The 27890-nt window shown below is 31.9% G+C and overlaps 1 protein-coding gene across 10 annotated transcripts in view; it reads right to left on the reverse strand.

Moving 5' to 3' along the window:
- LOC108909263 (protein Gawky) overlaps positions 1-27890 on the reverse strand; it is a 58780-nt gene that overhangs the window by 21324 nt on the left and 9566 nt on the right. For 9 of the 10 annotated variants that reach the window (XM_018713544.2, XM_018713545.2, XM_018713543.2 and 6 more), the window contains exons 1-2: positions 5241-5460; positions 2426-3113 (exon numbers count right to left, since the gene is read on the reverse strand). In XM_018713544.2, coding sequence (XP_018569060.1) covers positions 2426-3074 — 649 coding nt within the window. In that variant the 5' untranslated portion in view covers positions 3075-3113; positions 5241-5460. Of the gene's footprint in view, positions 1-2425; positions 3114-5240; positions 5461-27890 lie in introns of those variants that run through there. The other variant, XM_018713538.1, reaches the window with a different exon arrangement.

Consider the following 27890-nt stretch of genomic DNA (forward strand, 5'->3'; position numbering starts at 1 on the left):
TATTTTGAGGTTAGGTTTTTTGCATATTGAAAATACCTTTTTACGCAATAAAGGTATTCTTCTACAAATCCAATTTCTATCTGTAAACACTGCCACTCATTTTGTTAATAATAATTTGGCATTCAATGAATAAACAGTAAAAGACTTAACAATAAGGTTTCGTTGTACTTATTAGAACGCACTTGATAAAGCGATATACTTAAGAGATACAAACTAGTTAATTTTGGCAGTCAATTGCGTTTTTCCTGAAAATGGTGCAATTTCATTAATTTTAACAAGAACAGTTTTTATTTAACATTGCCAAAATCTTTACCTGCTGCAAATTCAATATATTGTACTATTTTGTAAAAGATATAACAAAATTTGAATCAAAAGTATTATCATCTTGTATCTCCAAAATTATAAGAAAAAATTATGTCCTTTCTATCAGTCACTGAATTTTTGGGCCCTTTTCCAAAACACACTGTATGTGCAAAAGTTTCAGATGCAGATATAAGATTTATTTTTTTTTTAGTAAATAATAAATCTTCATATTTTGTAGCCTCCATCTTTATTATTTTATTTTTGAAAATGGTAAAATTCTAAAAGAAAACATGCATTTATTTTTATCAGAAAATGTTTAAATTGAACGTAAAAATTTCAAGTATTCTCTTAAAAAACTAGAGCAAGTTGAATAAATTTTCTTTTGGTTTCTCTAATACTCGTTTCTAAAATCTAATCTTACTCCCAGTTTCCATTCATTTATCAAAATTAAAATTCCTCTCCATAACCACTACCATCATTGCTCCTTGATCTTAAATTTACATTTACATGTACTAGATTATTAGTTATAAAAGCGAGTCTATCTTAACTATTTTGGAATATGCTAAATATCAAAGTATGCATTTATATAACATTTTTTAAATGGAACACCATGCATATTGCGTCATATTTGAAGTCATGGTGATATCAGGGCTATGTCTACTTTAATAATAAGAAAAATATGGACATTGGAACACGCTATAAGTATAATGTTATACAGGGTGATTCACAATTTATCCAAAAAAATTTAAGAATAGAAGCAATAGGAGTCAATATCCTAAAATTTGTAAAATCCTTATAGTTTCTGAGAAAAAAATTATTGAAGTTGTAGTACTTTCAATCATTACATAGCTGGACAACTATAGCCTCTAGCGTCATTTGTAATACCTAAGCGTGAAGAGCCACGTGGCCTCAGCAACTCCGAATACTGAAATCCGATTTTACAATTGCCGTTGCGACAGTGTTTACCTGTTATCTGTTGTGTTTACAATAGTTTTTTAGTAGGTAGTGTCAAAAATGGCTTGCGTGTATAGCAACTCAGAGTGATGGATATCGTTTTAATTTATGGTGAAACAAGACAACATTTGTGTTAGTTCGTAGAAACGTAGAGTTTACACGTCCGTGGACAAAATTTTGAACATATGTTATAACATCATGTATGTTAAATTATTTTATTATTTAAAACCACAAATTAATTTTATTAATTAATAATAACAATAGTTGTTAATTTCTTTTTGGATAAATTCTGAATCACCCTATATATCAAGAACACTAAAGGCAAACAGAAGCTGGTCCAGAGAACACAAGACAGTATAATTAAGAATAATTAAAGATTTTTCCCCTGACATAGATTTTCAAGCCAAATAGACCACAGTACGTTAATCGAAAAAATTTATGAAAGTATGCATGTCAAAATATGAACCTATTATGAACTTCCTCATTTAAGACTATTCAGTCAATTTTTACTATTACCCATCGGATATTAAAAATTAAACACAGGATGTCCTAAAATACATACACCAAACTTCACAGGGTAATAGAACTCCCAAAAAAAAAAAATCGTAAACAGTCAGGAAACACTTAGTTTTCGAAAGTTTCAATTGCAATTATAGAAAACGGTTTTGTGAATTAGTAAAATTAGTAATAGTAGTAACAATTCTCAGTTAAGTAACATCCACTGGCAATATTTTGTAAATAAAGTCATTACAACTGAAATTTGAAAAAATCCATAAAAATTTGAGAAGTTCTCTGATATTTTTCCGTCAATTCCAGATCTATGAAATTTCCTGATAGTTCCAGGTTTTCCAGATCCATATACACCCTGAATATAATAATATAGAGGTATATTTTTAAAAAATTATGACAGAATATTTAACGATGTCTCAAAAACGAAACACTTCTTGTTTTTTTATTAAAAATTACCTGATCAAAATTATTAAGTTATTAGTATGAAGGAGACTTGAAAATATGATCAAGTATGTAAAATATGAATATACTACCGAGCCTACATCCATGATTTTTTCAGATGAGTGAGAACCCCATTTTTCTTTTCTAACCGGCAAAATTAATATTATTTATTGGTCACCCGGGGGGTTTGCAGAAATATCTATTGTAAGATGCTTACCATTGTTGTTACTGGCCTGCTGTGAAGGCGGGGTGCCCCAGCCTGAGGTGCCGGTGCTAAGGGAGCTTTCGCCGCCACCCCTGAGCCTCAGGGGTATGGCCAGGCGGGCGTCCTGAGCTGCAATGTTGTTGTCATTATTCGTGCGCAGTTTAAGTTTAAGCCTATTGAGGTGGCACATGTCGTCGTGGTTCTTGTTATCGTTGTTATCGCAGTTTGTATTATCGCATTTAAGAATTTTCAGTGCATTCAGGTCTTGGAGCAGTTCGAGGTCATCAGACTTTTGGTTGGGAATGTCTCGTCCAGGGGGTAAAGCACCAAACTTATCATCTAACTTAGAGCTATTATTGTGGGTGACCATGCCATGGTCAATACGTTGTATTTTTGGTACGGTAACAGAGTTCAGAAGACAATTTTCGGTCACAGATTGCATTCTAATATTAGAGTTGCCAAGTGAACAGCAACTTGAGCCGGATATCACAGATGAAGCGCCACTGGGGGCGCAGCGGGAAGGACTCGGGGGGTCGGCTCGACCCCCCCAAGCTGCCCTTGCGACTTGTACTGGGGGTGCGCTGCCCCTCATGGCTGACTCTTGAGGCACTTGGTAGGTAGGAAATGTAGACTTCGGCTCGGAGGGGGTAGGGGCGCGCATCGTCACTAGTGCTCCATATCAGTCTGGCCAGCCAGAGATCTATAACAAGAAATACACACTGATAATGTCACATGTCACACAACAACAACACGACGGAAGTACTGTAAAAGAATACACAAAAATCTTCCAACATCATTGTAAAATTGTAAATGAAACAAAAATAATGTGGATTTATTAAAATTTGCAACAATAGAACCGAGAAGAGAACAGCGTAACATTACATCATACTGTTCTATCAGTTTTTAGTTTTGCAGTACTTCAACAAAAAAATGTTGCACTTCTATGTCAGTCAAGCCTTTCTTTTGTCTCTCTCGACTATTACGTATAATCACATCATTCAATAAGTAGTCTGATTATAATCATGGAATGATAACAGGAAAAAGTTCGCTATTCCATTGATACATGTGGAAAATAAGTACCGCAGAATACAAAATATTTACAACATTACAATGATTAAAAAAAAAAACGATGCTTGGGGCAAATATGCAGATTTCACTACAGGAAGATAAAAAAAAGGAGGGAAACGACAAAAATGAAAATCATTATCCCGAGGATCATCCACATATGTAGGCGCTGCATCAACGGAACGAAACGATAACTCGAACTGAATAACAATTGAAATGGCAGAATATTCAAGGCAGTGATACAAGTCAATATTGCATTATTAACAATTGTCCCAATCGAAGTTGCATTACAATGTTCTGTTGCATGTCTGGATGCACTTTAATATTTTTATGATAAATCTATCACTTTATAAGATATTTCAATAAAATTTGGTCTAGGGAAGCTTTTGAATTGAAAAAATAAATACAGTAATGTAATTATTATTTTTTTTTAGTTGTTCCCACATTGTAACGTGCATTCTATTGAAAATTGTAGCCTTCACACAGAAAATTACATTTATAAAGCAAAATGTTATAAATTTATTTGTTTTCTTTTTAATATATAAAATGGAGTTAAATTTCTTACTACAGTTATCGGTTATGGACAAACAAGTATTTTGGAGTATTCTATCTCACATAAACTTGTTAATTTTGTACCTAAACTACATGACTTGTAAAATTTAGACCAACTTGCCTTTGTCTATCGAAATGTGACTAACTGAGCTATAGCTCTCTGAACGAAGTGATATTCAATAGGTGTTGGCATTTGAATGACAAGCCATCGTAAATTATAAGTAACTGTTCTATGTCCCTTAATTATATATTTATTTATTTATTTAGGAAAACGGAACATAAACATATATTTAAGGAAATACAATTGTCCCAAGTAATTTAATTTAAATCAATTTATTTTTATGGTCCATCACATATTTTTATCATATTTCAATATTTTCGCTCAAACTGATTTCATAAAAGGTGTCTCTTTTATTACAATCATAGAAATAAAGGAATATAACTAAGATATGTTAAACTAAATAATTTATAAAAAATATAATGGGAAAAATCTACATTGTTTACAAAAATGGGACACTTCTACACCAAATTAATAAATGTTTTCACTGTTCTTTTTTTGTATACTAAAATGTATATGGAGCTAATAGCGACTACATTGCAAATATAGAATGGAATATACTTTTTATATGTGAAGTGGTAAAAATATCACAAACTTGCAACCATTTTAAAAGATAATTTAATAAGATAACAATATATGAAAACATGGTTAACGTTTTAAGGGAACGATCTTTATAATAATCTTTTAGTTATATATATATTTTTCTACACTACAAATGGACGAGACAAATACAATGCAGAAAAATAAAAAAAAAAAATACTTGGCTACTCAACCACCTACACAACAAGCAGGAGACAGTGTATTAATAGATACGAAAACAACTATTTTGAACGATTGTGTAAGAATCTAAGTAGGCGTTACTAATGAAATTTGCAAAAAAATCCTTTATATTGAACGTGAAATTCGAAAAACTTACAAACGCATTAGAATAGAGCAACACAATCTCGACGGAATTTACACCTCCGTTGACCCTATAACGCTGATTTCGAAACGAGGTGGAATCACGACACGATCAAATTTGTATTACCACACACACAATCTGCAATATTCGCTTATAAACTAACCATGCACAAAACTAATACGAGGCATAAAAAATACAATAAAAACGCTTTGTTTTAGCCGTAGTATTCATAAAAAATAAATCTAACTTACACACAAATATGGACGCCAGAAGAACAACCAGCGAAACTTGTGCTACGAGAGGGGGGCATCAGAACGCTTCAGAAACACCCAAGTCATTATTCAGTGCACACTATTTGTGTTCACAGGTAAAATGTTAGTGTTTTTTATCACACAAAACAAATGAGAATACTAAATATCACAATTTTTTTTCAACAATTTGGCGTTAAATACTTGTATTTTGCGGGCACCACAGATTTGTTTATTGATCCATCAGTACGTGGCAGCGCTGCCTTGCTAAAACCGACTAGCCAATCGGCGGCATTCGATTTGCCTCGGCATTGGAAAGCGTGCGAACCGGAAAGTAGTTTTGATTGTTCGCGCTCTCGGGGACGGGTTCTAGGGCGTGGGGGGCCCCTGTTTTATTTCAAGCGGAATGCAGTATAAATAAAAACATTGTAGGCAGGTTCGTATTTATTTGGGATTTCGAAATTTAATTTTTGCTAGAAAATAGTGCTTACATACGTAATTAATTTTGAAAACAATGAACACTTCCACAGTCCGTAGGTATTCTTATCAATTTAAATGAAGGGCAAGAGGCTGTAGGTAGCAGTGGTAGCACGATAATTTCAATACAGTTTTACTCAACTTATTTTCATTAAATTTACTTAATGACTTTACTGGTACACTATTCTTAGCCTAGTTACTTATTTACCTATTTAGATCGAATTGAATATGATATATTCGCAAACAAGGAAATGGCGACTTACGATGCATGGATGAATTTGATATTGAAAGAAGTTTCTTCGTGCCTCCTATTGAGTAGTTCGTACGAATTTTGAGTAGGTACCAATTACTACAGGACAGGCCCTGTTTTTCAGATTTCGTTACATTAGAAAGTACGTAGCTACAAAATTTTACAGGATTTATAAATACATACATTCTTGGGTGAGATAGGTAACGTTCTTTTTAAAGAAAATTGTTGTTTCTTCACGACTAAAATGTTAGAAAACAAGGTGAGCGTTAACCAATACCTAATTGAATCCTGGCCTTAGGTAGGTATAAGAGACGAAAGACTACTCAAGCTATGTAGGACAGATGTTCGGAAGCAAATGGGCTATGCTAGAAGGGTAGCATCCTCGCGTGAACATAAACCAATTTAAATCAACTTAGTACAATTATTTTGCTTGCACCGACTTTTTAATAGAAGTAGGTTAGTCTAATTTGAAAAAAATATTTAATTTAGCTATACATACTTGCGGGACGGTCCACTTCAGCGATATGTACAAATATACCTTTTTTACAGTAAATAAAATGAGACTTCATAAAATGTCTTATCCCAAAAGGTCTAAAAAACCGCATGACAATAAAAGAAACGTAAAAAATTAGCTCTTACTCATATTCAGCTACTGTATTATCCAGAAATACCTACATTTTATCAAATTTCATTGAACGAAACAAAAAGAACTATACTAAGGTAACTCGATGTAAATTTATTTAATTCAAGAAAACTATCCTTAGGTATGGCCTATTCGTTTCAGAACACTCCATTTTTTTAGCATTAATAGCGATTTCCGGAACAAATTCGATTTTTTTTGTTATAAAAATATTGCTGTTTATAAGAAAGCCACCAGGTGGCGTGAATTGATAAATAAAATTATTTTATTCTACATTTGAGTGAGTTGTGATTTACCATGAAATTTGAGATAATTGGAGGGTTTAATTTATTCAGTAAATTATGGCAACTCAGTATTTATTTAATAATACCAATTTTAATCACTGACGTCTTTTAATGTTTTAAATATTATTAAAGAAGAAGGTGACATAATATTTGTGTTTGTTATTGCAGATACGTAGTTATAAGATCTGGCATAAGTTACAAGTCTATTTACATTTGTGGTTTGCTGTTAGACGGATGATTTTTATTCTAAATTTTATCTTTATTCTTAAATTTGACCAATAAATTGGCCAATTTATTGCGTGCAAAAAGGTGCCACAAATACATCCAAATGCGTCATTATCTTTACTGAGATGTCCGTAATAAAACCACTTGAAAGAATACTAAAATATTTTTCCAGATATATTTTGTTGGAATAAACCTCAATGATAACATGAAAATAAAGTATTTTAACAAAATTCATACAGTGTGACCCATTATAAAATGGCAAAAGACGTATTTATACCCTAACTCTATTACTTCACATGACATTTGGATTTATTTTCAGTTATCAAAGCCTACTTTTTTTATTGTCAAATTTAAATTTTGCACTTCCTCGATTAGGTTTGTATCAAATTTAATGAAAATATATTCTCTGCTACCTGTAAAATTAATATTAATGGTGGTTTTTATCATTTCTGTAGTTCCTAAATGGAGTGAACAATTTACGTAATCATAAATAAATTAAATAAACATAAAATATTCATCAATTTGCTCTTTTTAGTACTCAGTTTCAAATTAACCAATAATTTTAAATTTAATGAATGAACCATTTAATTATAACTATGAATAACGAAAAATTACAAACAATAACACAAGCTATGGTATTGTAGTTGGAGCACAAATTTAAAATTTTTGAAAATTTTCTCAAAATTATTTTTACTGATGCATTTGTTACATCACCTTCCAATATTTTTCGTAAATGTTCATAAATGTCTTAAGAGTTCTTTAAAGAGAACTTTTCAGACATTTAACTAACTCTGTTGGTTGACTAAATACACTGTATACTTTTAAGTGTATCTCACATAAAGAAGTCTATTATTATAGCAAAAATAGCATATTAATGAACATTTTATTTGTTTATTTAAAGTATTTGTTATTCTATAATTTTTTATACTACTTTATTTGAGGAGATGCAGCTTCCAGATGCATACTTAGATTTTGAATAAAAAAATTGCTAACAAGTTTTTGTCAAATTTGATAATAAAAATATGCTTTCTTAACTGAAAATAAATTGCATGGAGTGTTGTGTGACGTAATAGAGTGTAAAAAAAAACTAATTAAATCCGACTTTTTTTAAAAAGTGTTTCCATTTAAAATGGGTCATACTGTATATTCGACATGCCTTCAAATCTTAAATTAGTAGAGCTCAAGCACAAATCAATAAAAAGTAAATATAATATTTATAACGTTAAAAAAAAACAAAATCTTAATTGTTCATAAGTAAACAATGAAAAAAATCAGTTTTCTATATACACAATTTCAACATAAAAGCTCATTAAAAGATGGAGCTCAGACAAAAACATTTTACAAAATTCACTTAAAGGAAGATCATATTCCATGTCTTGGTAATTCTAGACATATTCAGAATTTTTATAAGCTTTTTCCAAATGCGAAAATTGTCTAATTATTTCCCGTTGATTAAATATTAACAATTATATATTATTTTATTGGAAAACAAAGTAGCTAGAATCCTTCATATTCCTGATTTTAACAAAAATTAAATTGTTTTGTTTCTTCCAAGTTTTCTGTGAAGAAAAATTTGTTTTCCGACGACCAATTTTTTCGAAAATTGCGGATTTCTAAACACAGTACTTATTATTTTAGTTTATCCCATTTATCAATGTTTTTCGTCAACACATTTTTTTTATTTATTTTTTTTATAGAACATTTACTGTTGACTTACTTTACTGTTGACACTTAATTTTTCCCAAAGAGCAAAAAAACCGGTTCCGCGACACTATCAAGTAAGATATTAATGAACCGTTCGCCAGAGCCACTTGTCTCTGGTATCGGAGGACCGAGACTTCCGCTTCCTCACAATACGAATTCGTGGAATCGGCGTCGGTTGCGCCGCCGACGTAGCGTCCTAATTACGTTGGGAAAACTAGGCCAACACCACCGCCGCTATCCCGAGCGCGCCGGGAGACCAGGGAAAAGGATAAGGTCAGGTCGAGGCCCTCAAAGGGCACGGCGCGTCTCTTCAGAGACAACCGGTGACCTTAGCCCGGCAGCCCCAGCCAAACTAGGTCGACGACGAGGCGCAAACAACAACCAGGTCCCTTGTGTTTACCTTTTCAAGAAACCCAGAGCACGCGGCTTTCGTCTGGCAGTGCGTAATAATTGCTGGATTTCGCGAAGTTTGCGTAACGCGGTGTTTCCAACTTTTTGACTACATCACAAATTGGAAGTAAGTTAAAAAATATGGGACCCGAATTTTTCCTAAAAGAATTAAAAATACCACATATTTGCTAATGAAGGTAGTGACGGTCTTAGGCATTGCAGGAGCATATCGTTCAGATGAGTTATGCAAACTTACTTTGGACGTCAATTTCAAAAATTTCGATGACATTATTGTAGTTACAATTCCAAATTCTAAAAATGGTATGTTACGTACGTTTACAATTACTTCTCGTTTGGGTTCTGTTTCTCACCTAGCAATTCTCAAGAAATATACTATCAAGATTAGATTGGAAATTAAAACTGGAATTTCACGCTCTTTTATGCGCTAACAAGCAGGTAGATGGTACAACCAACCAGTCGGCAAGAATACCCTTTCTATGATTACTAATAAGATTGCACAGTTTTTGAAACTAGAACATCCTGAAATATATACAGGCCATTCGCTCCGAAGAATATCGGCAACGTTACTGGCTAATACAGGAGTTGATGTATTAGCAATCAAGAGACATGGTGGGTGGAAAGCAGCCATAACTGCAGAAAGTTATGTTGCTGACAGTTTAAAACAAAAATGAAATAGCCAACAGGATTTTTTGCAATGACACTTCAACTCCAGGTTCTAGTAGTACGTCGCATCATGCTGTTTTAATGGATCGGTCAGATAATATTGAGCCTCCGGTGACTGAAATGGAGCGGTCAAATCATTTTGAGAAAAATGTGACAATTAGTAAACACGGAATAATTATCCAGATTTTATAAATGTTACTAAATGTAATAACTGTACAATTACTATAAATATTCATTCATAATAATAATAAAATGGAATCGTCAAATATTTCTATTTATTTATTCATAAAATATGCATTTATAATTGAAATCGCTTTTTTCCCTAGGGAGGTAAGTTACCTCACTTACCTCCCGTTGTCCATAGCAACTTCCACTTCTACGGTAAAATCCACTTATCTCCTTAAATACAATTTACTAATAGCCTATTTAATATAATGGGAGCAAATAAATGTTAATGAAGTTTCTAATTAACAACATTTTCCAATAAGCTGGCTATTTAGTAACAGAAACAGACAGAATTATTAAATACTGTGGTTGTAATTGGTATTTTAGGCGCATAAATTACTTTTACAAGTACGGTTTGCAAACGAAAAATCATTTAATTTGTGACAGATCCGGCGATCTCTAGAGGAGGACGAATAATGATTAGTTCCACAGAATCCTAGCTAAAAAAATAGTGCATAAATCGAAAACATTTATTTAACCCCATCAGTGTGTGCAAACAGACTTTTAGTGAATTTTCTTAATTTTTCGCTTAGTGACATAACACGTAAAATATAATTTAAAATTAAAAGGTTGAACACTCTGTATTTCATTTTATAGTAATCTGTATGTTTATATCTACTAAAAACTTTGGACTCAATTTATTGTTTTGAATGTCGCAATAAATTGCATTTTATTTTACTATTAAATATTTTATGCAACGTTTTTAGTAGGTATACATATTAAATTTATTTTTTTATATAAATACCAAGAATGCATTAAAACATAATAATTTTAATTACCTAAAACAAAAAAAAAAACGATTTGCCAAGGAAAGTTATAATTAAATCAGTATTTTAAAGTATAGTTAATTCAGTAGTAAACATTTTATAGTAAAAAATTCCGGTAATTCTAGTCGTAAATAAAACATATGTTTAATAAACATGATAATAAAACTGTGTTCATTTATTTTTAGCTATTATAATTAATATTGTTCAATATTTCAATAATGTTCCGATATAGGTTAATGATTATTAAGAGAGCAGATGAAAATATCCTTATTTTATAGATCATTTAACATCTATAATGACAACTTAATGAAATATCGTCTAAGTATAATTTCAAAATTTCAAGGTGACTCACAAGATTGCAACTTAAAGAACGGACACAGGAAGCGTTTTTCATCATCAGCGTTTTTCAGTAAAACAAACTACTAGATTCGACCTTATTTCAAAGGTTTGGAAGGGATAGAAGGAACAAGGACTGTAATTTATATACGCTAAGGCGATTGCGGATATTTTTCCTTTGTAAAATTATTATTTTAGACGAATTGTACTTTGGTTAGGAAGATAGCAAAATAAATATTTTTCCTATAGATTAAGTACCTTTAGTAAAAACCATTAGCCAAGATAAGATAAAAATAATAAATATTATTAATAGACAATCCACGCAACGAAATTTAAATTTATAAACCACGAAAATGTGGGTGTAATACTAATTTCTGTTTCATGTTGTCCATGCGAGTTAAATATAAATAAAGTTGACAGGTTATCCAGTGGAAAACCCCCAGATTTAAATAAGCTAAAAATTCACTCGGCGGTTCTATTTAGAATCACACAATACCGAGGCAACAAAAATCGTAAACTAAAATTCGAGATTCTCGACATACTTAATGATCTCTGGAGATGACATCATGATTACAGTAAAAATAAAAACTTTATGACGGACATAATAATAGACACAGAAAGAATGTTGATTGCAATTGTTCATTTCATATTGGAAATCGTAAAATTATTGGGTATATTAGGCATATCAACAAATTAAAGTAATCAATTATTGACTAATGAAACATCCTTAACAAACAAAATAATATGCCTACGTATGAAAAATGTTGGACACAAAATGCATAGTAATGAGGACGCTTTGGTAAAACATACAAACTGAGTCCACATTTTATAATTTAATTTTCTAACAGAAATTTTTTATCAAATATTTTCGTATGATGTAAGTTAAAAACAGTTTATTTTCATAAAAAGATCACCACAAATTTAGAGATAAAGACATAATTTACACTTATATTACAGCTTCAAAGGATAAAGATTTAAAAACGATTATTAAGTAATTAAATGTGAAATCGAATCTTTTAATACGAAATGGTCATGACGTAGGTATCTATTGGGAAATCTAAGTACCACGACCTTGAGGAGGGCGCCACAATAGGCTGTTCTGAAACGAGTAATCTCTTAATTTACGTTTGACAGAGCTCGACAGAATGTTTGTATTTTGTTCTAGAACGTCATCGTTTGGAATTATCTAACAATCTATTTAGACAGGTAAACTTTAAGTTAATCGAAGTATCAATGTAACTATTTACATACTTACTTTTAGATTTCACCAAAGCAGTATATCAGCGTTTATTACGTTAAACAAATACAATTTTTGTATTGTGATGAAAAATAGTACAATAAATACTCGCAAACTAATTTTACACAAAAAAGTAACGAAAACTTCATAAATCTAATGATGTAAACAAAACATCACTTGTTTCGACATATATCTAGTACTCGCTATCAAATGGCGTTAAAATGCTGGAATCGTCAATATTTTTTGGGAGTTACTGATTGTCACATGTCACATAAGAATATTTTTCCCAAAAAGCTCTAGTTGATATATTTTTCTGACCATTGAGACACTTTATCACAAAAGGGGAGTGTATTTTTTAAAACGAAACTATGAAAATTGAACAAAGAATCCATAAGGAAAAATAGGTTTATAAAAATTCTAATTTGATGGTATAAAAAAATTTAAACTAAAAAGTTATAAGCTAGCTGGAGGTATCATTCAAAAGAGTTTACCATTGGGCAATATTTTTGTAATTAGCCAACTATAACCCTTACCGTTTCCCAGAATTTCCAGTGAGCACTCTAAGTGAATCGCCCTGTATACAACTAACCTGTAACTCAAATTACCTCCGTTCTCTGAAATAAAACTGACGAATCTGAATTGAGGTTTTCTGAAATACATATGATAGAATCGAGGATAGATTTTTTTGACTATTTTAAACAATTTCAAGCTTCTGTGACATTTCCATTTCCATACAAGCAGCTATAAAAAAAGTAAACAAATTCATCTACCGTGTGTTAGATAGAACATGAAATCATTAACAGGGATAAGATATAACGAGTTATCAGTAGTATTAGTAGATAGCGTAAATAATAAAATTTAAATATATGAAACGTGAGTGGGAAATGCAAGTTTATCAAAATACAGGTTAGAAACATACTTTAGTGACACTAGGTACAGTCTTTCCGAAGTCAGTTGGACATGTATAAAAACGCCTAGCAATAAAATTTAATGAGTTTCATAGGCGTCCCTAAAAAATTTTTCTGCTAGATAAAAAATTATAATAATTTGTATATAATATATAGAAAATTTCTATTATATGTTCATTTGATCAACATGTTTTAATCATTTATACCCATAAATAATTTTATTATATTGATGGTAAATTTCGTTTTGTTCTGTTTCAAAAGGTCTCCAGAATGCCATGTTGTAATAATATTAGTAAACAAAATATTCCTCTTATTTTCCCTTCCCTTTCGCAAATGTAATATGAATAATTAATAGAAGGTGCTTATAAATTAAAATTACATGAATCACACCAAATTCTGCATTGCTGCACTGCACTGCTAGGCAATTTGTCAACCACTTGTCAACAGCGGAGATTTATTGAACAATCACCAAGTTCGGCTATGTGTACAACGTTTGACCGCGCGCGCATTCTTCAACTGGGCGAATATCACATCCACGTTTAGTTCGACCAGACCGGCATATGGGTATGGCTAAATAAATATGGGGACAAGTTTTTCAAATATTTCAATGTCGAGTTGCTGCGTCAGCGACCGAACCTGGTACATACTGCTATCCTCTTGGTTCTTCAATTGAGATCGGAAAGACTACACTAGTATTACTAGTTATTATAAACATCTTCTTACAGGCAATATTGAAAAATGTTAGATTACATTTGATCGATCTTGTTTCGCATTACTGAAGTAAGACACGACTAATATATCAGAAATAGAAAAATGACAAGTAGGTACGAAGACCGAATAGTTGTCTAGTTTTTTTTGTTAATTATGATGTTGTTATCAGAACAAAGCATGAAGAGACATAGGAAGATAAACAGCGTTTTCTCGGGACATTCTATACATCGGAACTAAAATGTTTGGCGGTTTCTATGTTACAAACATTTGATCTCGGTACGAAATAACAAAATTATTAGTAGGAATAGTATAAAGCGCATAAGTCTGTAAGCGTACAATAGATATGGCGCAATATATTGTTAACATACGTTGCAATGTTTTTGTACAAAACTTTACCTAGCTATAAAACATGTAGCATAAACATATGATTTAAATAATTGAAAAAACATGCTAGCCAGCAATGGGAAGAAAATTAAGCAACACAAATTTGGTAACTGCCTTAATAAAACAAAATAGTCAATGCTCAATCCTGATTTTCGAAAACAATATACCTCGGTTAAAAACTGAATTTATTCCTGGCACTATCGGCGGAGCCTAGCCCAAGAACAACGGCAGGTTAAAGATTCCTAGCTAAGGCTAGGAAGTGCGTTATAAGTCTGTAACTGTACCTGTGATTAGGTACTTAGGCTCATAACAATTCAAAAAAGTTTACTGGTGCTTTAAATAATACTACGGGCTGGGGCAGTCTTAAAACCACTATGAAATTAAAATGATTCATTAACATGTAATTGTAATGGGCTCATCCAGTAATATTTAATTTATAATTTGTTTTTATATTTTCTATATTGGAAGCATTTAATCCCCTATTATATGGTGAAAAATCAGGTAGATACCTTTAATATTTAACCGTGATAAATAATTTCTAATTCGTAAACGTGACGTCACACCACTCGACTGGCTTGACACGACAGCTCAGTGCGCTATTCGCGCTATTATTATCTGATGTTATTTACTTGCGGTACAGTTTTTTCGATGTTTATTAGTATTTTCCATTTGCGAAAAAAAATGGAAAATTAATTAAAGAAACCTTTATGCTAAAAGGACGTCACGAGTTATTTTTATTAAATTATTTTTGCCTAACAAAAAATCTCACCACTTAAATATTATGCTTTTTGTAAGTAATAACGTATGTAATATCTAATACATAATTTTATACACAGAAAAAAAAAACCTTTTGAATGTTACTTATTCATGTCTTTCATTTCGAGTAAATTAAAAAATAAATAACGACACAATTTCACATTCTTGCATACATCATAATCAATAATCACTATTTAAGCGAATATTTCACTTTAACTTGTATGCCACTGTTATACTAGCCAAATAATATGACAGCAGATAATACTAATTTAACTAAAAAACATTCCTCTCCCGAACAATTTACATAATGGTGCTTATTTCCTTCTTGCACCAAGGTCTACAACTATTTTCAACGTTTCAAAAAATCATTATTTCTTCGTTATCGAAATTTGTAATGATGTTTCTTTTTTAATTGGTTTGATCATAAAGCATAAATGCTTTATGGGTTTCATGGTTTAAATTTGTCTGTTTTTGTCTGCTTGCTTAGCTAAAGATATCATATCATTTTACGTATTTTTCACTTTTTTTACTCCCCACGAAAATCTAGACGACCTATCGGAATATTAGTTATTTTATAATTAAATTACCTAGAGTAATTTTTCACTAATTTGTTCACTGTAAAATAAAGGTCGAATACGGAAAAGAAAGTTTCCGAAAATTCCGCATTATTATTGCAAAATGAGATGAATTTTGAAGAAATTTATGGAAAAGACGGTCAATCCAACGACCAACGTGTGTGCCAAAGGCCGATTTAATAGACCGTGCAATTATTACTCCAGGTATTTGTTAATTAATTTCGTTTGTTCTTTTGCAACTAATTGTTTTTTATAACCGTTATTTTTGGAAGTTAATATCATAGATATAGGTTCTAATTGATATAAATAAACGTATGGAAAAAGAATAAATTCAAAAGTTGAAATTAAGTTGTCCTTTACAACTAAAAAAGTAGCATGCAAAACAGCGTTATAAACAAATTGTTCCAGGATCTTGCAAAAGCCGCTCGGAAATTCGCTCTTTTTGCATTAAATAGAGCTTATTTTTACAATTAAAGAAAAGAGAAATCACCTACGCCTCTTTGTTGCAAATATAACTTTTTTTTTAAGTTAATTGTTATTAACTATTGGACGTATCGCACCGGGATTTTACAGACCATTAAAGAAAGAGTTAAACTTTTATTTCCTAAAAGTTGTACATTGATAGTTCATGTAATAAATGCGTTAGCAGCAGTAAAAGTTTAATGAACGGCCTGTACGTATGAGAAGGAGCGCTGGGCCCGCACACGCGCGTGAGCACCGCCCTCGGCGCAGTCCGATACATCCAATAGTTAATTAACAATTAACGTTATATATATATATAAAAAAAAAGCTATCTTGACGATATTCCTATCTGAACTGAGCAAACTTTGTACGAAAAATTCTCCCTAAAAATGTCGCAATTCAGAAATATTTTCAAAGTTACTCATCTCCGCTCGCTAGGGTTGGTAACGGTGAAAAATATACGCTCAAATGATATTCCTCTATGCATAGAGCAGATTTCGTCTACTGATCTAACAAGAAGTTTCCAGATGGAACTTAAGTTTTGACTACGGGATCGTTTTCAGCTTGTCAAAATACGTCGGAAATTATATGTAGAGTAAAATCAATTTTGGACTATGATTGAGCGATTTTTGAATCCATTTTCATCCTCAATATAGCTTTTACAAGATACTAGCCGGTTGTGCATAAATTCTGACTACGGTATCGTTTTTAACTGATCAAAATACGTCGGAAATGATATATAAGATCTTTGGGTTTGGACTTTTTGTATGCCTGATATTCTATTAATTAAAATGGCCAAACCTAAATATTAGGAGCCAAATTTTGACTAAGAATGTGCTTTATTGATTATTGGCATCAAAATGAGTAGCGGTACCGGAGTGTACATATTCCACTCGAGTTTTGTGTGCCGGAGTTATTTTGTTAAAAAAAAATCCTATTTTTTACACGTTAACTAACCGTGATCTATACTTTCTGAACATGGATTTATAAGAATATGCTAAATGAGCCCACTTTATATAAGTATATAAAAAAAAATTTTCCTTTTCCCCATTATAAAATTCAGTTTATTTTTTAATTCTTTAGAGAAAAAAGTAATATACTTCTTATAAGGATATTTTCTAAATGTTGCATAATGATGAATACCACCACTTTTTGAAAAAATTATGCATTAAAAAACGGAAGTTAGGTTTATATTTAACTTGGTTAGTCCAAAATGAAAACAAATTGTAAAAAAAATCCGGCGCAACTAGGTGGTGTAAAATTTAATGAAATTTTGTGCATAAAAGAGTTGAAGGATTATAGTCTTTAGAAATCGTTTTAGCAAAATAATGTTACTCTTGTTTTTTTTTTTCAAGTTTGCAAGTTTGTTGCAACGTCGCAGTTACACTCTGTAGATGATCAAGGCACGCGACATTCCTGCACCTTCGCCATATTCCGCACAAATTAAAAAATTGTGGGCCACTTCAATCGACACCGCGGCAGCTCGTTTGGTTTGTTAACCTTCTCGGAGAATCGTGCCTAAGGTGGCCTGCGTGATACCAAACAAACAAACCTCTCCTAATAATAATAATTAACGTGTATCCGTTGCCACTTCGATTTTCTCGAGGCTTTAGCGGACGGGAACTTTCGGATCACGTGTGCGCGGATCTATAGTTCTTGTACCGGAAAGGGCAAAAAAAAAACACCGTAAAATACTAAAGGAGCCGTTAGTTCGCCTACTTGCTCACGTTATCCACGAATAGCTAGCGTAATTTTCCCAGTTCACGCTAGAACTCCAAACGCGGATCGGTACAGGGTGGACCAAATGAAGTATACGGAGAACATATACAGGGTGTTTGGAAAAGTTTGTACAAGATTTAAGGAGGTGAAATTAGAGCCAAAAATTGTAAAAAAGTTCCTATAAACATTGGTCCTTCGGAGCACCGTTACTGCATTATGACCATAGATCACCTAGACTGGCTGATGTATCTAATTCCAATGCACGGGTATAGTCCTTCCGAAGTTAGTTGAATATGCAAAAAAAAGTGTGGTAATAAAATTTAATGAGTTTCATAGGCGTCCCTAAAATTTTTTTTCTGCTAAACGTAAAAAATGATAATAATTTGTATATAATGTGCAGAAAATTTCTATTATCTGTTCATTTGGCCAACAACATATTTTAATTATTTTATTATATAGATGGTAAATTTCGTTTTGTTCCGTTTCAAAAGGTCTCCAAAATGCCATGTTGTGGTAATATTAATAAACAACATATCCCTCTTATTTCTCCCTTTCGCAATTGTAATATGAATGATTGATAGAAGGTGCCTATAATAAATTTAAATTGCCTGATTCACACCAAATTCCGCACTGCTGCACTGCACTGCTGGGCAATTTATGAACCACTTGTCACCTGCTGTGATTTATTGCCCAGAAACCCAATTAATATTTGTCTTTTCGTTGATTTTACTGAAATAAATATTTTGACTTCATGATTTATTCTCACATCAATATACTTTTCACATACAGCCCTTACAAGTTCCGTTAAATGATTACAATTGTTAGGGAAATTATCAAATTTATGCAAATTTTCAAATATGTTCACAATCAAAAAGTTTTTTAGTACATGATACACAATTTTATTTTTCTGTAGCTTGGGTGTAGGTTGGTGTTTATATAGTTATTAAAACAAATTATTATTTTTTCTATTTCTTAAATTGTCATTCTTCTCTGTTAAACGACTTTTATTTTCTTTGGGTTACCTTTTTTTTTTCGTTTATTGGAAATTCATATTTTATTTCTTCTTTCTTGAGGCATCATCACTAAAATGTTTATCTTTTCATTATCCGTAATATCCAAAGTTGACATCGAAGATGTAGGTACTACTTAGGCCAGAATATGATGACTGTGATGTGGTAGGTTGGCTGATAGAAGACGTAAAATAATCTGAAGCTTGGGACTGTTCATAAAAAAGGATTAGTGAAGATAATTTTTATAAAATTATGTGGTGAGCATTAAAACGTTCACTAAGTATTGGGAGAGTCCTACATGCAAAAAAATCATTCAAATCGCACAGTCCAGGCAAATGTTACAGGAGTGTTCTAGGCCAAACTTGAACACACTCTGCATATACATATAAAGTATAATTACTTATTATTTCTAGTAGCTTTACTGTGGGAACTGCATTTTTTGCTAATTATCGGAATACATTTTTGTTGAAAATTAAAAAAAATTCTTCAAAGTGATTGGAACATACACGTGAAAATTTTCATGGTAACCAATCCTGGTTTTTTAAAAGCTTTCACCTATCTGTACTTTATGTCAACATCATTTGGAAATCTGTAAAAATTAAAATATTAGATTCAAAAAATCGAAGCAAGTGTAAAAATTTGGTAATTAGTTATTTTACCATACTATAATTTTTCTAATCAAATTTTGCCAACCCCCCCAGGGTGCTGAACATGAATTTGAAATTAATTTTTTGTTATTTTTTCGATCGCAAAAAATATCACATTAATTTTTAGCTCCCTCAAAATTACGGGAATTGGAAAAATTTCATATAAATTGGACCCTTAACCGTAAAGTAAATAATTATTAAAAATATGAATTATTTATTCATTATTTTATTAACAATTTATATAATAACATCACGTTTACCATTGCACTATGTGCGAACAAAAATACAAAGTCAACCCTGGAATACTCTAACCTTAACGAAGAAATGGCGTATATAATGGCTTATTACGTTTTATATACTGCTTATTTTACTTATCTAGAGAAGGAAACTTTTCGGCTCTTTCGACTTCTATTTATACAATGTCCTACGATACATTTGCCCATGAAAAAATAACTAATTATTGAAATCAAAGCGACATGTACAGTTTCCTGATACGACTGATGCTGGGCTACCGACTAGGCTCCCAACTGCATCATAATCGTCCTATACTATAGCCATAGCCAGTCTAGGTGGTCTATGAATATGACCCTCCAAAGGGGTCTTATCCTTTGGATATTGTTTAAAATAACTTTCTTTCTGATTAAGGTAATGGAGAGAAAATTGTAGGTAATAATCATACCGTAAGGGTCTTTAACTATCATAAGTTTAATCAAAATCGGTTATAAAATAAATAAGGTTTAAGTACCCTTCTGCGTAGTTTAGTCAGAAATAATTATTTTTTAAATAATGTATGGCTCAGAACAGTAACTTTTTTTAAACATTTTCACATAGTAGGCATCTTTCATGGCGACAGTTTTGTTATAATGATACTAATGATTGTCACTATCGCTTGCTATCATTTAAATTATTTTTTTTTAGTTGTGATTTTTGTGCTTGATTTTGTATTTCATTCGATTTTTTTTACAACCATGAAACATCGTGCTTTTACTAACCTTGACTAATAAAAAGTAGACATTGTTTCTTTAAAAAAGGCTAATTCATTAAAAAAATATTATTTTCTTGATAATTTAAAAGAATAAAAAAAAATTTAAAAATTTCTGTTAAGGGTACTTAAAAAAATAACATTATGATGGGTCATATCTCAGTAACGGTGCTCCGGAGGACCAATGTTTATTGGAACTTTTTTTTACTATTTTTGGCTCTACTTTCACCTCCTTAAATTTTGTACCAACTTTTCCAAACACCCTGTATATAAAGAATGTCCCGTTCATAATTTAAAAAACCACTGAACAAAATTGTGAGGGTAGTTGATATACCGTTTTTCTTGTTGTTTGCAACTTTGAGGGTTTTTGTTAATTATCTTTAAATCTACTAAAAACAAAGTGCCAAAGGGAGTCCGAAACTTTTTGTTGTTCTTATGTTCAAAAAGTCCTGTTAACTTTGGAACGCACCTCGTATATTATATTCTACATTCTATATTTGTTACTGACAAAATTAAAGTCGGCACACCGTATCCAGCACAACATTCTTGCAAGCGTAACATAAAACTGCAACAAAACGTGCAATGCAATAATAGATCGCAATTAATGCAAGCACGGGTACGTTAAATATGGGGGCTCGATTACCGACTCGATTAGGCGTATACGTTCTAAAACAAAATGTCGAGTTCCTTAACCCAGGTTTACAGAAGCGTAACGAAAACCTTACTCGCAAATAAACATTAAAAACGGTTCGTTATTTACATAAACAACGGACTCTTATTGCTACACCTCCGGCAATAGCATTTTTATTTTCATTTATCGAAGAATTCAGTTATTTACACGCATATTTATATGAAATGAATGGAACTGGCAGGAAATATACAAAAAAGATACAATCTGAAGCAATTTTACAACTATCCATTGACGAAAACATGCCGACTATAATAAAACCATATTTTCTTAATGAAAAACTATGCTTCTGTGTGTTGTGGTTTACCATTCCAAGAAACTAATTGAGAGCAACAAACAAATTTTACGACCGACCATTTAGCTACAGAATTGCTCAAATCTGATAAGATTAACAATATAAACACGGCTCGTTATTAATACTTGACCTTTACCTTTTACTACAGAAATTAACATGCCTTTAATTGTGCGTAACTAAAAACGGTTCGAAAATATGTTTACTCCGCTAATTCCATTGTACTAAAATAACCTTCGTATGAATATTAAAATAATTCGATTAATCCTTATATACCTATCTTTTGAAATTCTAGACAACTTTTTGTTGCTTAACTTTTGATCAGAGAAATTAATTCAAAATCGGCATCTTAACTGTGCTCTGACCAACACACATCCAAAAATGGTATTAAACCAGGGTCACAACCATTTTTCCTTATCAAAATCAACAAGACGTATCGTATCAAGTTATTATCCACAGGAGATCAACGTGTATCCTCGCGTATTTCGAAAACACACAGCTTGGAGAACTGTTCCTAGGACGAGGGCAAAGAGGCTTCATAAGTTAATCGATACAGAGCGAGCAAACCTAAATTTAGATGCGCGTCTTTGACGGGATTCCCAGAAGAAAGCTTACAAATCGCCTGCAGCAAGGAGGGACGATGAAAATTAGGAAATAAAAGTGGGACGGCCCTAGAATCTCACTTAATACTACTCCACATCTGCCTAGGACAAACAATGCCAGATGTAACACTAACATGCACGAGAAAGACGTAACTAATTCTCGAATATTCCTGAATGGGCTAGCGGCTAGATGGTTCATGCGTATTTCTACATTTGAACACATTTTTACAATGTCTTGAATTATAATTCAAGATAGGTAGGTACCTATTTGTTCACTTTTCGATACACAAACAGAGATTGTAAACGACCGGGAAATAAAATAATCTTATTCAAAAACAATCATAAAATGTGAACATTTTGTTTCCAAAATGCCAAAAAAAAACTTCAATTAACTGGAACGAAAAATACTTTTCCCTACTTATTAATTTGATTGAATAAATAACTTCGATAATATGACTAGGAGACTAGGTACTTATTTTTGAAACTTTTTAACCCCTGCGTCACTTTCTTGGAATTAACGGCATTCGACACCCGAGGTAGAAACACATTGTCGGAAAATTTCAAGGCACTCGCCTGCCGTGGTAAATTGTTACAGTAGTTTCCATAACAGAACTTTATTGGCTTTTTGTTTTTGTTTTTAGCTTTAGTAAGATTTAAAAACGTCATACTCCTTTTGTCACGTGTAAATGTGCTATATCCAACTAAAGTTTACTGAGGTGCCCACAATGTTAACGAAGCAAATGCTAAGGCTAAGACAGGTAATAAATATTTAATTGTATTCATACAACTAGTTTTATTGATATTACCTGTTTTTTTTTCTTTCTACCAAAGCAAATGCTAGTATACTTTTAGGTATGAAGCAAATATGTATTTCAAAATGGTAATCACAGTTATAGTCTTTCCGAAGTCAGTTGAATATGCAAAAAAACGTCTGGTAATAAAATTTAATCAGTTTCATAGGCGTCCACAAAAAAAATTTCTACTAAAGGTTAAAAAATATTTGTATATGTGTAGAAAATTTCAATTATATGTTCATTTGGCCAACAACATATTTTAATTATTTATGTCCTCAAACAATTTTATTATATTGGTGATAAATTTCGTTTTGTTCCGTGTCAAAAGTAGTAAACAAACTATGCCTCTTATTTCTCCCTTTCGCAATTGTAATATGAATGATTGATAGAAGGTGCCTATAATAAATTAAAAGTACCTGAATCACACCAAATTCCGCATTGCTGCACTGCACTGCTCGGCAATTTATCAACCACTTGTCATCTGCTGTGATTTATTGCCCAGTAGCCCAATGCAACTGTGATCGTTTTCCTTTGCCCGCGCTCGCATTCTTCAACTGAGCGTATACATTTCTATCACCTCCACGTTTAGTTCGACCAGACCTGTATATGGGTATGGCTAAATAAATATGGGAACAAATTTTTCAAATATTTCAATGCCGAATTGCTGCGTCAGCAACCGAACCTGGTACATACTATCAATCTGTTGGTTCTTCAATTGATATCGGAAAGACTATACTTTTAGATATGAAGCAAATATGTATTTCAAAATGGTAACCACAGTTTTACTTGGAAAATACGAAGTAAAAGCATTTGCTGTCGAGTTCCACTTAGTATGTTTTTTTTGGATAGTATTGTTGTGTATTTTGTATCTAAATGAGTATCTTTTGATCAGTGTGTTATTTTTGCTTTACAGACAATCGAATTTGGTCTTGTCAGAGTTGATCTTAATAATTTGTTACGAATTAATTTTGAACAATTTTAAAACTACATCAAAATTTTAATAAAAAAGGATAAAAATTCAAAATTATTCAATGCAATAAAGAGGTGCATTTTTATATTTGCGCGACATCCCGATTGTAGGGACATTATCATGAAAAATAATTTATACATAGTGTTGAATTGATAATGAAAAATGGAATGATGGACTGTACAAGTAAAAATGTGACTTTTAGTCCTATGCGTCTCTTACAGTTTAAAGTTTAAAACACGGGAATTTTCTTGATTACTCTTTAACGAAGGCAAAATTGACCTAAAATTTGTGACAGTATGTTTTTAAGTATGCTCGAATTAATTTTAAATCAGAAAATAAAATTTAAAAAAATAGGTTTGCAAGGTTTTTTAGTGTCAATGCCGGTATGGGTCGACGTTATTGAATAATTTTTTCTACTTCCTTTTTTTTATTAAACGAAGAAAATTACCTGATTTAAAAAATAAAATTATTGGACAATCTACTAGAAGATATACCTTTGAAAGAACACCAGAATGATGGTGCCCCAGCACATTTCAGTATTAATGTTAGGATATATCGATAATAAATAGACGAACGATATTCCGAAAGGTGGATTGGTTGAAACCCGCAGTTTGGCTACCTTCATCTCCGGAGTGTAATCCACTTGACTTTTATTTATGTTGTCATTTAAATTCACTTGTTTACTCAGAACGAATACCAATATTTAAGGTACTCCGATAAAGGAGTTTAATCTGTTTTGAAACTATCAAAAATATTCCGGATGTTATCAGGAGTTACTTCAAACATTTCCCGGAAAAATTAATCTTAAAGAAATTAACGTGATTTAAACAGAAAATGTTACTTAATCAGTGGTAATTTTACAAATTGCAACTCAATTTAACAAGCGAAAACAAAATATTTCTGGTTGTATTTTCTCGATAGCTCAAAAAAGACGCCTGACCCAAAAGACAAAATTATGTTGCAATTTTTAGTTGTATCCTTGTGGTTTTGTTTTATTTCCCATTTCAACAGCCTCTACCCCCTTTTTGTTGTTCAGAATTGAGTAGAGCATACTCAAAAACATGGATTTGGAAAGTTTAGTTCAATTTTGACTGATCTATTAATGCGTACTTAATCAAGAAAATTCAATTTTTATAGACTTCAAAATGTTAAACAAATGTTATATTTCAAATTTTTGTGCCGTTGCGTAAAATAACAGCTCCGTTCAATTCCAGACATATTTCATCTTCTCCACTAAAATTATTAATACAAATATTGAGTTAAAAAGTGCGTAAATGATAACGATAAACACAAACGAAAATAACTGCTACACCGCAACCCAACCGCAAGTTATGTAACTGTCTCCCTGGTATTTTAAATATGCCGGTATCGGTATCCTACGAATGGCATCCGCAACAGCAACAAAATCTGTATCAAATTATTTAAATCGCATTTATATAAACTGCTTACAAGTAAGTGAACAATCGAAATCTATTCTCTAAAAATATTATATTGTGACCTCTTTGATTTTGTAAACAGAACTGTAGTTATTTAAAAAAGAGGCTAAATGCAACATAATTATTTACAAGAATCTTGTGTACTACATATGAACACGATTGTTAAAATTCTTTACATGTTAATTCCATTATAAATTTAACACATCGTGGAATAGATCTATTTCCCCTTCATACTAATGTGCACTAAACCATTTTTTACGATACTTACCATAGGTAATTAATTGTTACAATGTAACGTGTAATAGTATTAAATGTTAATCTAATCTAATCTAATTTCCAATTAAACAACAATTATATCAATCATGACAACTGCAATAAATGTAAAGATATGAAATTCACTTGCATCCACAGAAAAAAATATATATCCACAATAGCAGTTTTCTTCGAAAAAATCAACTATAGGCATCATTAAGCCACGTACCTATCTGTCAAATATCGAAACATAATTTATCGATAGAAATGATTGATAAAACCTACAAAATAACATCGTGAGCTAGCCCCTTCAGATATCCATATAGCAAATTGTGGTACAGTAAACTTATCAAACATCACTTGCATATTTACCTAACACTTGTTCTACGACGTTATTTGATGAATAAATGATCACGATATGGTTAAAAATCAACAAACCGGAAACAAACACAAATAAATAGTCTCATTATTTGTTTCAATATTTATATGCAGCAGAAAAGGGAAATGTTTATTCGTAAATAAAATGAAAACCACTGGGTTTAGATATAGGGAAACTTTAACAAAGTTACACTCAATTTTAGTGTAATTTCGAGTTTTCCACATTTTCTGAACTTCATATTCGATAAAAAAATTTTGACCAGCCTTATAAAAACTGGAAAATTTTCATGTCAAATTCGATAAATTAGGCCTTCCTCTACAAAATGTCCAATTTGCACAAAAAAATAAATGTATGTTTCCGGGAAAACTAAATTTTGCTGAGTGCATCTGTCAATTTTTGCTTAAAAATCAAAATATCTCGGAAACGGTCAATCTTAAGTATGGAGTATGCTATATATTTTCAACTGAAAAATAGATACTCTTTCCAAAAACGCAATAATATACAGAGGTTCCATTTAAAATAAGAAAGTTAGTATCGGCTTCCGGTATAACAGGAAGTACGATGACCTTGAAAATATTTTAGCTTGGTAGGCCCCACGGTCCGTATCACACTATCACAATTTCAAAAAAATCCTTCGAGCGGTTTCCCAGATATACATGGATGGAGTTCTTGGTGGGACACCCTATATACTTTTTAATTACTTAATGATACAGGATAACAAAGAAAAACAGGTATAATTAACAAATTTCAAAAATGATGTTTTAGAAAGTCGTTACTACTTCGTAAAGAAATAAACAACTACAGTAAGGCAAACAGTACTATGTATAAAAAAAGTTTGAAATACTAATTTAAATTGCATACCAAACGTTTGAAAGATAAACAGTAAGTTACACTTTGACAGAAGAGGGTGTATTTTCTTTATTAGTTGAAAACCAAAATCCTTTACTAAGTAAGTTTAGCGAGTTACAGGAAATCATTTTTAATTTTTTTGCTCAAAAACGGCAGCAGATATGAAAACTTTGCAAGAGACAAAGTTTCTAAACTGAACAGGGTGATTGATGTAGAAAAGACCGGTGGCGTACCGGAATAAAGTTTGCGGAGATGAAAGGAGGCCCGACCCCAGAAAAAGTATCAATCGTGACAACTATTAGGCACGGCTAATGATAATCTAAAAGCCCTACGTTCCAAATTTAACTGTTGGAGATACAAAGAAAAAACAGAAGAATTATTGAATCTTTTAACACCCTGTGCCATGAATGAAGACATACCATTATGAAACATCCTATATAAAATAGGTCAATACGAATGTTTCCTCTTAAATCTAGCTCCATGTACCACCAGTCAGCGGCGTTTTTGCCAAAATCAAATTTGTATGGAAATAAATATTTTTTTTTATAATCAATTAATTCTTCATTTTTTGTTTACATATTCGTACTCGCTTTAATATCCGCAACAAAACGCGCGAATGCAAATTTAATGCAAATACCTACATAACTTACGAATGTGAATACGAATATGCGGAGCATCCCTAAACCGTTATTTACAATTTGAGTAGCCACTACAATTTAGAAGTTCCGGCGCTTGTGCAATATACCTGCGGTTCCCAAAACTTTTAAAATCCAGACGTCCTTCCCCATAAAAAGTGTCCCGATTACTCGCCTGATTATCTATGTATTTAAACGGAGGTACTTTTCTCGATGCAAAAACCGATGCGAACATTCCTCACCTCCACTTTGTACGGTCGGTGATCGGGGAACAGCCAAAAGCTCTCGAGAACGCTCTCGAAATCGCCATCAAAACTGCCTTCCGCCGAGCCTGGCAACAGTACAGGCTCAGCCAAGTTCGGACTGTACAGTGAAGGTCGCTC

This window comes from Anoplophora glabripennis, unplaced genomic scaffold, assembly GCF_000390285.2.
Source record: "Anoplophora glabripennis isolate ALB-LARVAE unplaced genomic scaffold, Agla_2.0 scaffold306, whole genome shotgun sequence".
In the NCBI taxonomy this organism is placed as follows: Eukaryota; Metazoa; Arthropoda; class Insecta; order Coleoptera; family Cerambycidae; genus Anoplophora; species Anoplophora glabripennis.